The 13090-nt window shown below is 42.3% G+C and overlaps 1 protein-coding gene across 1 annotated transcript; it reads left to right on the forward strand.

Moving 5' to 3' along the window:
* The first annotated feature begins 1306 nt into the window (after positions 1 to 1306).
* Positions 1307 to 10432, forward strand: arglu1 (arginine and glutamate rich 1). Its single transcript, XM_022753947.1, has 4 exons — positions 1307 to 1841; positions 4904 to 5129; positions 8263 to 8346; positions 8815 to 10432. The coding sequence occupies exons 1-4, from the start codon at positions 1510 to 1512 to the stop codon at positions 8977 to 8979; spliced, it is 807 nt and encodes a 268-aa protein (XP_022609668.1). The 5' UTR covers positions 1307 to 1509; the 3' UTR covers positions 8980 to 10432.
* The last annotated feature ends 2658 nt before the right edge of the window (positions 10433 to 13090 follow it).

A 13090-nucleotide genomic window follows, 5' to 3' on the forward strand; every position in this document is an offset into this window, starting at 1 on the left:
TTTAAATAAAGCAATGCCAGTTTATTCTGAGCACAGCACTCTGGGGAGAGTTCTCACAATGGCCTCATTTTGCCAGAGTAGGATGGCAATCTTTTTGTGTTGGACTGTGTCATTGTAATGTTGTGTTTTTTCTGTCTTCTGGTTGGTTATCTGATGCTCCTGTCACTACATTTACAAGCTCAGATGAAAGCATCATTTTAGTCCCTGATAGTGCATGAAAACAATATTTAAAAATGGACACAGGTCAAGTAGGGACAAGGATTGAAATCAGTGTCAAATTCTGCTCTGCTTGCTGTCAAAAGCTTCTTTTAAACAGAGATCCCGCCGTTAAGAAGACCCCTCGTTGTCATTTTGTTTACACTGAACCAAACAGAGTCTGCATATATCAACACAAACCCACTGTGTGATTTTAGATAACATGCTGACGTTCTGGAATCAGAGGCCTGATGTGTAACATGCTTGCTGTGTCTGTCCTGCCATAACGGCTCTCCCTTTTCAGGGGTGGACATTAACTAAGTAAATTTACATGAGTACTGTACATAAGTATATTTTCAGTATCTGTACTGTACTTGAGTATATTTTTTTTAGGAATGCACGACTTTGATTCAACCACATTTCTATGAAGTAGCTTTCAGTCAGAGCATTGAATGTTCTTTTATTCTATATAGTGATAGACCATGTTCACCACAGGAGAAAAACCAGTCACAGCCACCTCCACCACTGTCAGTCATGTTTGAACCTGTCTGTGTCCTGACCTGATGTGAAGTCCACGTTTGAAAGTTTAGGAATAAACCCCTCCTCCCCCCCCCCCCACACCCCCCCCCACCCCTTCGCAGAAACATTATTTATTTGCACAAATAGATGTTATTTAAAAAATGTTATGTTTATCCTTCATAACTCTGTCCTGGCTCAGTAGGATTGACAGTTAAAATGGATTTTAACCTGACCATGGCTGTATAACCTGGCGAACAAGTAAGAAACACACAATCTGTAAAGGTATGGATAGTCCACAGGACAGACTTGTGATTTTGGAATGTAGGCTATATAAAAATGTCTGCAGTAGGCACACGCCAATTCAAGTTTTTCAAGTTACCATTAACTACAAACATTTTATAACGGTTTGCTCCAAATCCTGTGGAAACAGCCACATATTTCCCAAAATATTGTTTACTGACTATTTCCCAAAATAATTTCTCTTGAGAAAGTTAACGACATGTTTGGGAACTGTATCCGAAGACCGCCGGAAAATACCGAGAGCCGCAATGCCTGCTGGGAAACTACAAACTCGACAAACCGCCATCTTTCTTTATAGCAAGTTATCAGAGCAAAACAGTTACCATATTCGAATGATTATTTCTCCAAAACAGAGGCGCTGAAGCAGTTCCATTTGGTCAGTTACTGTAAATAACAAGTTTTAAGAGGAGCTGGTGGGACGGAATTTCAGATATTATTAATATCCCAGCTATAAGACAGTTTGGTGTTAGCGCTCGACTAGTGGAGGTGGTTAACATGGGCCGCTCTCGGAGCCGCAGCTCGTCTCGGTCCAAACACTCCAAAAGCAGTAAGCACAGCAAGAAACGGAGCCGGTCTCGGTCGCGGTCCAGAGACAGGGAGAGGTCAAAGAAACGGTCCAAGTCCCGAGAATCGAAAAGGAGCCGGCGCAGAGAATCTCGTTCACGTTCTCGATCCACTACAACTTCGTCCCGTAGAGACAGAGCAGCTTCGCCGCCGGAGCGCATCGACATCTTCGGCAGGACGCTGAGCAAAAGAAATGCCCTGGACGAGAAGCAGAGGAAGGAGGAGGAGGAAAGAAAGGCAGAGATGGAAAGACAAAGGAAGATGTGAGTATATTTTAACTAAAGACTTAGTGCATAAAACGTTACATAACATTACCCGCATTGAACTTCAATATGAGCTAAGCTAAATGCTAGGGTGGCTGCATTCAGTTGTATAGATTACATTAGCTCTTTGCGCTAGCAAGCTAATGCTAACAAGCTACCCGCCGAAGCATGCTAACGTCAGCTAGACTCTGCAGGGCCCTAGCTACACAGGGGAGACTATTATCCCTGTCAGAACCGACAGTTTCCCACGGGGGCCAACTCACCTCTTCACTTTGATTGTACCTCAAGTTTTAGTTTTACTAAAAGTTTTTAATATGCTTATATCTGGTTATATTTACTAATATTTGGATCTTAATAGAAAAGACTCAACGATATTAAACTAATTCAAGTAATGATTTGTAACCTTACCAGGCAACACAACTTTGTTCAGGTTGTAATAATAATAATACATTTTATTTAAAGGCGCCTTTCTTGGCACTCAAGGACACCTTACAGAGTTACACAAATTGACATTAAAAACACAATAAGAAGAAGCAACAATAAAAATGAAATGTAAAAATAAAGACAATACAGGTTGTAATGTATTTGTTGTTTGAATACCTTCAAATGTAAAATAAAACAAGGAGTAAACCTAGTATATAGCTAGACTGTGTTTGGGTGTATGCAGGGTGTGATTTCTAATAAATTCATGTTACTTATAAATTTAGTGAAGAATTTCTCTCCTGGTCTGACCATGTGCCTGGTGCTTTCCTTATGTGCACATATGGGGGATGCGATCATACACAATAATAGTAGATTTTAAATGCCAATTTAACATGTCAGAATTAAGCCCCCCCTTAAACTTCCTTTCAGTACCATGGATAGTGCCACTTGGCCTAAACACTTATTGATAAACTTCAATAATTAATAGCAAATGTTCTCAAAATGCAATATAACAACATGCTGTCGACAAAAATAAATAGGCTATTGTCACAGGAGTGTAAACGCTGACAGAGAAAGCCTTTTTCCGTTTCTGTTGTTGTTTGCACTATAGACTGTTCCATGGTTGGACTGGCCATTTGGAAATCTGAAATGCCTGCTAGTGCAAATGAGACATTAAAGGGTTTCTGTCCACTGAAACCCTAGAGGTCCTTTAATTTGAAATGGCCACGGGTTAATACAAAATATAGATTTTTGTACGAAAAATACAAAATATTGATTTTGTATTAACACATAATGCAGTTTAATCCATAACCAAGTATACATATCAAACAGAGGGAATTAAAAAAAAAAAGGCCTGTTACCTTCTACAGGTGAGGTAATTAAAGGCCCATGTCCCCCCTTGAGGACATATACTAGAAAAAAACTGTTGTTGTTCTGCTCTAAACCACCTCAATGATTTTAATAGAAACTGTTTGCACCAAATCAGTTTGAAAGACCAATAGTCAATGGAAAAAATCCAACACTTTGCCAACTGACCAAAGGTGTGACCTCACTCCCTCAGTGGTTAGAAAATAATTTATAGTTTTGATAGTTTTATAAGTCATTTATCAAGCAACAGTGAGAGAAAACAATTTATACCATAAATATAACTTTTATCGTGTTTTGGGCGCTTGTTTGATTTAGATAAGGCAGTAGAGGCTTTTCTGAGGGATTGAGTAGATATCAAATATTAAAGACAAACTGAAAAAACATGACAAATGCACAAGTCTCTGTGGAATAGTAGTCGTTAGCAGACTTACATGGAGGAAAAAAAAATATATAAGAAATATGGGTGTAATGATTCTAAAACTGGGACTGAAACCGCAATACAAATATACATGATTACATGTACGTACATGACATGGTTATCAGGCGGTGCTAATAAAACTCAACACTGTCACCAATCTACATCTTAAAATACTTGAGTGGTTGCAACACATAATGACCACTGCCCTTTTGTTGTTGGACAGGGAAGCTGCAATTGTGTACGTGTGTGTGTGGTAGCCAGAGGCACACAGACACCTGAGATCTGAGGCACTGTCTCCACACCTGGCCTCCTGAGTGGCTCTTTGTTTTTTTTCCTTTCCTGTGTAATGGCCACAGGGCCACTTAAACAGGCACACAAATGTACATATCAAGATCCAGAGACTTGCTAGAGAAGGAAGGACTTGGTCCTGGGTTGAGTAAGGATGCTGGTTTCCTACTGGCTGACAGGATGAAATCAAATCCAGGGAATGTAGTTTGTGTGTTTACAGTTGTCAGAGGCAATTTGAGAACACACCTCCTAACTCCTAATAGCTTCCTGTTCATAGTACAGTTTTGGGGAAAACAAGAACAATTCAAAAGCATTTTGGGTAGGTACACAGGATGACAGGTGACCTACATTAACCTTCCAGTCTGCTGCTGAACTGGACAGGTTCATTCACTCACACATGGGTGGTAGGCTGGCATAGGAACTGAAATTTCCTCGCGTTTGGAATACTTCGACTGTGCTGTATGCACCCAGCCTTGGATTTAGACACAACATAGGTGATTTTACATACGTCATCTGTGAATGTCATGGTAAACATGGAGGTTAAAGATTTGCCCAGTCTGCTGAAAGCCCCTGTCCCCTACAGCTCTTCAAATTACCAGTTCATTGGGGCTGCATTTACTTTTACCACATCTCCTCTTTCAACATCTGTCATTGATCCTCTGGCAAATTAGCTCTGAAAAATGTCCCGTTGCCACACTTATAGTAAAAGTATACAGTATGTGCTTTATATATTATAGTTGTGATGTAATACATGCAGTGATGAATTCTAATTTAACATGAACTTTTCTAAAGGTTGAGTACTCATTGTTTTTTTGCCCTATAGCTCATTACCGTTGACAATTTCTTTTAATATTTATCATATGTTAGCATCTGCTCCATTTCATTTGTGCAGTACATTGGGAGAACAGTGTACATCAACAACACAATCAAAAATCAAACACATTTAGTCTGTATACACAATTATGTAGCATATGATGCCAGACAGAGCTAATCTAAATACAGATTTTACATTGGACAGGAGCTAGCTAAGGTTGATGTTCAGTTTTTCTCCTGCTCTGTGTTCTAGCCGGCAGCAGGAGATCGAGGAGAAGTTAATTGAGGAGGAGACGGCGCGGCGAGTGGAGGAGCTGGTGGCCAAGCGGGTCGAGGAGGAGCTCGAGAAGAGGAAGGACGAGATCGAGAGGGAGGTGCTGCGACGCGTCGAGGAGGCAAAGCGCATCATGGAGCGACAGCTTCTAGAGGAGCTAGAGAGGCAGCGGCAGGCTGAGCTGGCGGCGCAGAAGGCCAGAGAGGTAACGCTCGGTCGTTTGGAACGCAGCCCCTCCCTTCCCTCCATACCCCTGCACCCTCTCACCTCCCTGTCCCCATCTCCCTCCCAGTCACCTGCTCTGACTGGTGCCTACCTACAGGACATGCAGGGTTGGTGGAGGTGGAGGGACCCCCCACCCCTCCCTGTTTACTTTTCTGAATGTAACCCAGCCATGGTACAAGTTTCACTGCAGGGAGGGTAGATGCAGAGCCTGGAAGTTCATCCTACAGGGAAATAATGTATTTATTGGTCAATAAAGTATTACCAATAATTCATCCACACACAACGAACTAAATATAATATATTGAGCAAGTGGAACCATGTTAGTTTGAGAATCTCTTTACTAATAAGTACTGCCTGGAGCTGTAGCTGTAAAAATTGATCCTGGCGTCAGTGTTCTTTAATATGAAGTTTGTGTGTGTGTGTGTGTGGGTGTGTGTGTGTGTGGGTGTGTGTGTGTGTGTGTGTGTGTTAATAAATACATGGTCATTTCTCACAATTTCAAATACGAGAGATGAGAAACTTTATAGGACCACTTGTTACTCACTGCGGAGCAAGGCTACCAATTATTCAAAAATAATCCAACTTTATACAGAGTGTGCACACAGTAGAATCTGCTCCTCAGCTGGTGTTTCCATAGTATATTTATATTTAATTTCCTCGCAGCCTCTGCAAGGCTTCAACCGAGAAGCTAGAAGTACGGGACTTCTGGTTTTTAACTGCTTCATACTTGAAGCAGGTATGTGAATGTGGCCACTGTTAATTGTAGTGTCTCTAGGGGATTTCCTAATGTGCCGGTGAGAATTTGCCATGGCAGGGTTACAAAAACTGACTGACTCTCATTCTTTTTCATCTTTTTTTCTCTGATTCGGTTTGATCTTTTACTTTGATATTTGTATGTGTCTCTATTAATGTCTGTAAATAAGAGCTTTCTTTTTTTTAAGATGACGCTTGTATTTTCCAGTCACTGTCCATCACTGGTCATTTTTAAACATTTCCTGAATTCCTATAAATTGACAACTAGCTTAGATGAAGTTGTTTTTTTTAATGCACAAAACAGCCATGTTTTTATGTGTCAGTTCAGCCAACCTACGTTCTAGTAAGAAGGCCAATCCCTTACCGGCCTGTATAATACAGTTGTCAGAGGAACCGTCCCAGGATTCCTTGAAGCTAATAAAAGCCCCTTTGCTTCTTTTTCTTCCCCGTTTTTGGACAATAATGGTAGACATCTGTATGACAGACCCTGTCTCCCACCTCACCAGGCGTCATTAAGAAGAGGGGGTTTGTTTACACAACAGTAATAATGTATTATAGATGAGAGGGACAGCTAAAGCTCAGTGACCCTGACTTGCACAGGGTGCAGCCAGTGGCTTGGTACTAATAGGGTGAGAAATGTAGTCTGAGCGTGCCACCTTTACCTACTTGGACTTATTCGCTCACTTCTCTCCTGCCTTTGGCTCTGTTGCTACCTCACTGCTCTTTGTAAATCTCCCACTCTCAGTCCTAGACACTGTTTATCGATGCAGCTCGTAGCTTTAGCAAAGCTATTCTATAACCAAAAGGTCAAATTCAGCCTTTAAGTATTTAGTTGATTAACGGTCAACTACATGCCAAAAATGTAATCAACACAACACCAGTTTAGTCTTTAATGGGAGTTTTTTGAAATATGATTGGAAATTTCCTGTCTCTGTTACTCTCACGTTTCAGTCCAATTTTCTGTGTAGAACTGTTAATCACATTTGTTTAATTCACAGACAGTTTGCCCTGTCCAGCTTCTTTGCCACTCCCTTACTTTCTCTTTAACACTCCTTATTTTGAGAGTCTTCTGTTACATGGCATCTGCTTTGGGATACATAATGATGGACCACTACATTTCCTGTTTCCTGTTTGACAACATTAAGTATCTGTGGTCTAACTTTTATCTGTTAATATATATTCTTTCTAATTTTCATTATTTCATTCAGATAAAGAGCCTTTTCTCCCTAGAAAAACTAATGTACTGTGTTTTTTTTTACTCATGACTTGCTTCTCCTATAGGGCTGCTGCCAAGTTTGATATTGTTATTTGTAAATACATTTGTGTTGTTTTATTTTGGAAACACAACTCACCACCTTCCTAACTAGCACTTGACCTGAGCTGGCCTGCAGCCTTTCAGCTCACCTGTGACTTGTGTCCTGTACTGTAAGTGTACCGTGGTCCGGTCCTCCTCGAACACACACAGACACCTATTTGTACTGTCGTCACCTTCACTCTGGCATCGTCTCAGTGGGGACTGAACCTCTGTAAAGAAAAGGAAAATAAAAAAAAAAGCTGCAGGCACAGGCTAAGCAGTACAGAGATCAGAGTAATAAAGAGGAATACCACGGGCGCGGTATGGCAGAATCCCCCATACCTACTTACCCTCCCTCCCACCCCAGGAGCGCTTCTCTGTCTCTGCAGGGGCCACACAGTCCGGACGAGACAGTAAATATTCAACCGTTAAATGCCGAATGGTTTCACCAGTTGTGTAGGTACACAGGCAAGGAAAATGCGTAGGTATACGTGCATTGGTGAGCCAAAACTATTCCCTCCTTTATTTGTATCCTTTTTTCTTGCTTATAATGATGTTAAAAACAGCAACTGTATTTTCTTCTAGATTGTATTGTCTCTCAGTTTATATCTGTCTTCTGTTTATGAGTGTGATGAGTGGGTTTCCCCCCTTTGAATTCTTGTGTAAATTTTAATGTCTTTCACAGAAATGCAGAGAGTGCCCTAGGTGTGGCTTAGCTTTTAATTTTTCCAGGAGGGTATTAACAGCAGTAGAGGTAGGGGGAAAATATAGCGGGTCCATTTTTCACCCACAGTTTCTTTATGCTTTTTGCCTCCACTATGTATTTTTAAAACAAGTCAGGCTGCAAAGAATGCCACAGTGTGGTCATGTGCGAGAGGCTAAACAAAGTTCTCTGTGGTGTGATGAGTTAGGTGTGTGTGTGTGTGTGTGTGTGTGTGTATGTATGTGTGTGCTGGTGGTGAGTGTGTCTGACAATTAGAGGGCAAGCGTGTGTACGTATGTACATAAAGTGCTTTGTGGCTGTAGCCTCTTCGTGCACTAACATGGCACTGTGTCACCCGTTTAGGAGGAAGAAAAATCTAAGCGGGAGGAGCTGGAAAAAATCCTGGAGGAGAATAACCGCAAGATCGCCGAGGCTCAGGCCAAGCTGGTACGCCCTGCTCTGTGAACAGCAGCTTTCTGGACATTTCTCCCATTTGTCAAACTCATAACCCTCAGTGTAATTGTTTTTGCATGCTGCGTTGATCACAGACCAAATGAGTAGCACTATTCATCCTTTCTGAACACAAATACGTCAGTGGTTTATACAGCATTATAACAACGATACGGTCGCTTCCTCACTTGATTTACTTTTCATTTTTATATCATATTTATATACAACATTTTTTTTGGGTGTAATTAATTTTGCTGATCACATCCAGTGATTAATAACGTCACTCATTAAGTGCAGTAAGAAAACTATACATAAAAAAAGAAAAGCAGACTCTAACGCTGGATCTTAAGGGGGGGTAAAGAAAATGCTGGCGGCTTGTGGGCTCTTGGTTTGAAGGACATTGTTCTCTGTCCTTGTCTGACCTTACTGTTTATGCCTTGCATTTGCTTCTCTGTTTTCTGACAGGCTGAAGAGCAGTTGCGAATTGTGGAGGAGCAGAGAAAGATTCATGAGGAACGCATGAAGCTGGAGCAGGACCGTCAGAAGCAGCAGAAGGAGGAGCAGAAAATAATCCTTGGCAAGGGCAAGTCCAGGCCCAAGCTCTCCTTCTCCCTCAAGGCTACTGAATGACACTGCTCCCCCTTCGTCCACATGTCATGCCCTGCCTTCATCCCCATCCAGCTCTCCCTCCTCATCATCCGACCCCCATCCTCCTCCTCTGTGGAACGCTCGCTTCGTTTTGGAAGTGCTGAAGGAAGGCCGAGGAAAGGGGTGCAAACCAAACTTGCTCGTCCTCATGAAGGCCCCTGTCCCTCTCTGGGCTTGAAGAGGAGGCAGCTCTTCGCCCTCAAAGGACCTGACTGCTCCCTCCATCCTTCCCATCCCGACCGCACAGATGACTTGTTTGCTTTTTTTTTCAGTTTTATTTTCATTTTTAGGGAACTCGAACTTTTGATGTAGAATGCTATAACATGTCCCTTGCCCTGTAAGTCTTAACTCTGGTGTAACAGCGAGCAACTGCGCACCTGTGCTCTTCTTACATGTCTCTGCAGCCAGCAAACTACAATAGAATGCCAGTCCCTGATATAGAAGAGTATTGTCTAGTTTGTCTAGTTCAGCTTACTGTAAAAGCTCATGTGCAGCCTGGGAGTTGGCGTGTGGTTTTCCTGTGTTTTTTTTTTTTTTTTTTTTTTTATATATAAATAAGATCCTTAAAGTGGCCCACGCAGTGGTAACAAATCACAGCACGGCCTTTAAAAGCACAGTGAACTTCCCATCCAGCTGACAGGTTTGTGTCTTCCACCTTACTTCCTGTGCCCATACGTTCTGCTCACCATGATAAATCTACAGCTTCATCTCTGTCTGCTGTGTATATTCTTTTTTTAAATGACATAGCAGCATGTTGTCCGGAGAGGAAACGTAAAGCTGTTGTTAGATTCAGAGTTGCTGCAGTGTGAGTGAACCCAGTCTTGACTCCCAAGCTGCCCATGACTGAACCACAAACCTTCAACAGGATACGTGTCTCATCTATGATAAGGGGGCCTGTGGGTAATGGGGGAGAGAGGACATTTCCTGTATGATGTAATGTTATTAGCCTTGCTGTGATGTGCTGACTCCCACTCCCCACTGCTCCCCAAGTTAAGATTTTGTTATGAAATTGATCCACACTTGGAAAACAAAAAATGACAGTCATGGTAAATACTTGAGCTTTGTTTTATCAGACTCTTTGGGAAAAACGGTGAATTGCACGAAAACTCCCGACCATATACTTGATGTTCTGTCCCTGAGTTTTGTTGTAGTAAATTAACCAGGCAATGCGCCGCACTTGGTAAGTCTTGATTCGTAGTGGATGGACAAGTTCAGGTAAGATCAGGTTTGGGGTTGGTGTGAGTGTAAGTGTGTGCGTGTGTGCGTGTTTGTGTGTAAGAGAGAGAGAGAGAGAGAGTGAATGAGTATGTGTGTGACTGACTGAGGCTGACCTCAGGTGGGTATAATGACTTTTGTTTTGTCGTGGGATTTTGAATTTGTCATGTAATTTCCCCCCCAATTGTCAAGGGACTGAACAGTTGAGTAAATTCATCGAATGCCTAAACTGCTCTGTGTGTGTGTATCAAGTTCTTCATTCACTGATCAGCTATTCACTGAGGGTTTAACTACAATAACTGAAAGTTAGAGGAAGTGGAGAGATAACACACCTGAACCCGGTTCACCAGACACACCTGAAGTTGTCTTTTTGACCTGGTTAGTGACTACATTGAATGGTTCTAGTCTTTTGGTCAGCGGGCTGGTGCTGACCAGCGTCCACTCTCTGACCCTGAGCCGTGCAGGAGCGTCATCGGCGTCTGGTTAGAGTCCTCAGGTGCAGTTGGAGACTTGTTCCGCCGCTGAAAAAAGACTGAAATCATCTTAAACCCGCCGTGGGTTGTTGAAACACGGCCTCCTCTCCTGGATTAAAGTCGACAATTACCTCAGCAAACACACGGCTTTCAGTCTGCCGACCGACCTGCAGTCTTGATTTAATGGGAAAAAACCCGACTCTGCAGAGTCCGGATCTAAATGTGGATTGGTTAAGGTGCAGCTGAAGATATTAATGTGAGGAGTTATTAATCTCAGATCACCACACTAACTGTCCCTTAGTAAATATGAGCCGCATTTGACTTTTTAAATAACCGTCACTCCGCCGTCCGTGAGACCGGCGGAAAAGAAGCTGGAAGTCCCGCACCCGGGGACTCACCGACCCCGCGGAGCCCGAGCCGCTCCGGTGCGCTGCTGAATAAACAGAACTGCACCGCGGCCCGTGTTCTCTCTGTCCCACCGCTGTCAGTCCCTCTCAGCGGCTCAGCTCAGTCCAGTCGTGTAAATAAAACCAAGGGTTTTAGTTTTAAAATACAGCGGCCTGTGAAAAGTTTTCTCTCTCCCACAAACGAAGAGAAACAGCTGAAATCTGAGTCTGGTGTTTGAGAATTAAAGAAAAAAAAATGAAGAAAGGGTCAACTATTTTTGAGGTAGGCTTCCGCAATTATAACAATAATTAATAATGTTATTTTTAAATGTAGCAACTGAAAGTCATTCAAACTTTCAGTTCTTGGATATTTGTGCGCTTAACTTGAAGTGAATTAACAAAGTTAGTAACGAGGAGAACTCACATTGAATCAAAAAGTCCTTTCCTGTTTCGAAGTGTCAAGCCCAAAGAATTAGCAGGTAAGTGATTGTGTGTGTGTGTGTGTGTGTGTGTCGGCCGCGCTGGTCTTCAGCAGGAAAGATCCCGCAGCAGTTGTTGCCTGTCGGACGGGTCGTTTGAGCCTCGCGCAGGCAGGGAGGAAGAGATTTAAAAATAAAGAAACTCGAGCTGCTGCTTCGCTGTCATCCACAGTTTTCACTAAAAATAATTCAAGGACACAACAAAACTGTAAAACTTCACATGCAATTAAAATACAGAGACTCTGAGCTCCACGACCCACAGTCCACACAGTTAAGACACTTTAAATGAGACTTCAAGAATAAGCATGTAGGAATATTTCAAAGTGAATAGGCCATATATATATTTATACTAACGGGTTTTTCGGCCATTCCTATTATTTGAGAGGACTAAAAGTCAGTTTAAACTATCCTACCGTTCAAATCCCTGAAAACTTATTCCACACCGTCTACTCAAGTCTGTAGGCTAATAAACCCAGAGATTTCCCGCCGGTCTGCAGCCAGTAAAAAGTGAAATATTAACTTCATAAATATTTGGTGAAAGTCGGAGCCGCACATGCCAGTCTTGTTAAACTAATAGCCCGCCTTTAACCCGGGTTTGGATGAATTAAATTAATCTAATGTCCTCGCAGCTGCAATAAACATCGAGTGTGTGGTGAAAGCCTGCGCCCGGTTCTGTGTTTATTCCAGGGCCGCGGAGGAGAAAGGTGAGCCCGGACTCCTCACTTATCTCCCCGGTGTTACATCAGCTTGATTATCGGCTAAGCAAACAGCCACGAACCGCAGCGGCTGCCTTCAAAACGCACTGATCGAATTAAGTCGTTAAAAAGTGCCAAAACTTCACACAATGGGAGAGCTGTAATCTACATCTGACAGAGGTGTGTGTGTGTGTGTGTGTGTGTGTGTGTGTGTGTGTGTGTGTGTGTGTGTGTGTGCGTGCGTGTGTGTGTGCGTCCTCGTCAAATTAGAGACCACTAACTAAAAATTCAGTGTTTGCAAGAGGTGTGAATGTGTGTCATTCCAATTAGGCTTTGAAGGAACTTTACTGCAGGCCTGAGGTAGTCACCTTTCATCAGCTCAGTGGAGCCATTAAACTACAATATACAGCCCAGTCATGTCAATAATAATATTTAAAGTTCATGTTGTAAAAATACACTTGAAAATAAAAATGCCAAACCTTTTCCAGCTACTAGAAGTTTAAAGAGAAGGCAAATTTACATTTAAAACTGCCTCTATATTAGGAAAAAATATTCACTATAAATACTATAATGTTCTAACTTATTTGTCATAAATTAAAATACTTTAGTTTGTGATGCTGAAGTTTGATTTCGATGTAAAACTGAAGATATTTGCAGTGTTTCCGGTGACTCTCCTCGGCTGTCTCTTAGGAGGATTTTCCGCTAGTGGGCGCTCTTGCCTTTCGAAAGAACTTGAGCCGCTCTATATTGCACTCAATAGAGACACATGCAGCTCTGTGGCTCTATACCGTCCTGTGTATGAGCCTTATGGGAGCAAACGTTGTCTCGTTGTTTTCATTACGGGC

The sequence above is a fragment of the Seriola dumerili genome, unplaced genomic scaffold (genome assembly GCF_002260705.1).
Source record: "Seriola dumerili isolate Sdu_G_001 unplaced genomic scaffold, Sdu_1.0 BDQW01000200.1, whole genome shotgun sequence".
In the NCBI taxonomy this organism is placed as follows: domain Eukaryota; kingdom Metazoa; phylum Chordata; class Actinopteri; order Carangiformes; family Carangidae; genus Seriola; species Seriola dumerili.

Coding starts and splice junctions, on each gene's coding strand:
- arglu1 (XM_022753947.1), top strand. CDS start 1,510: ATGGGCCGCTCTCGGAGCCGCAGCTCGTCTCGGTCCAAACACTCCAAA. Junction 1,842..4,903: donor ATGGAAAGACAAAGGAAGAT/GTGAGTATATTT, acceptor TCTGTGTTCTAG/CCGGCAGCAGGAGATCGAGG. Junction 8,347..8,814: donor CCGAGGCTCAGGCCAAGCTG/GTACGCCCTGCT, acceptor GTTTTCTGACAG/GCTGAAGAGCAGTTGCGAAT.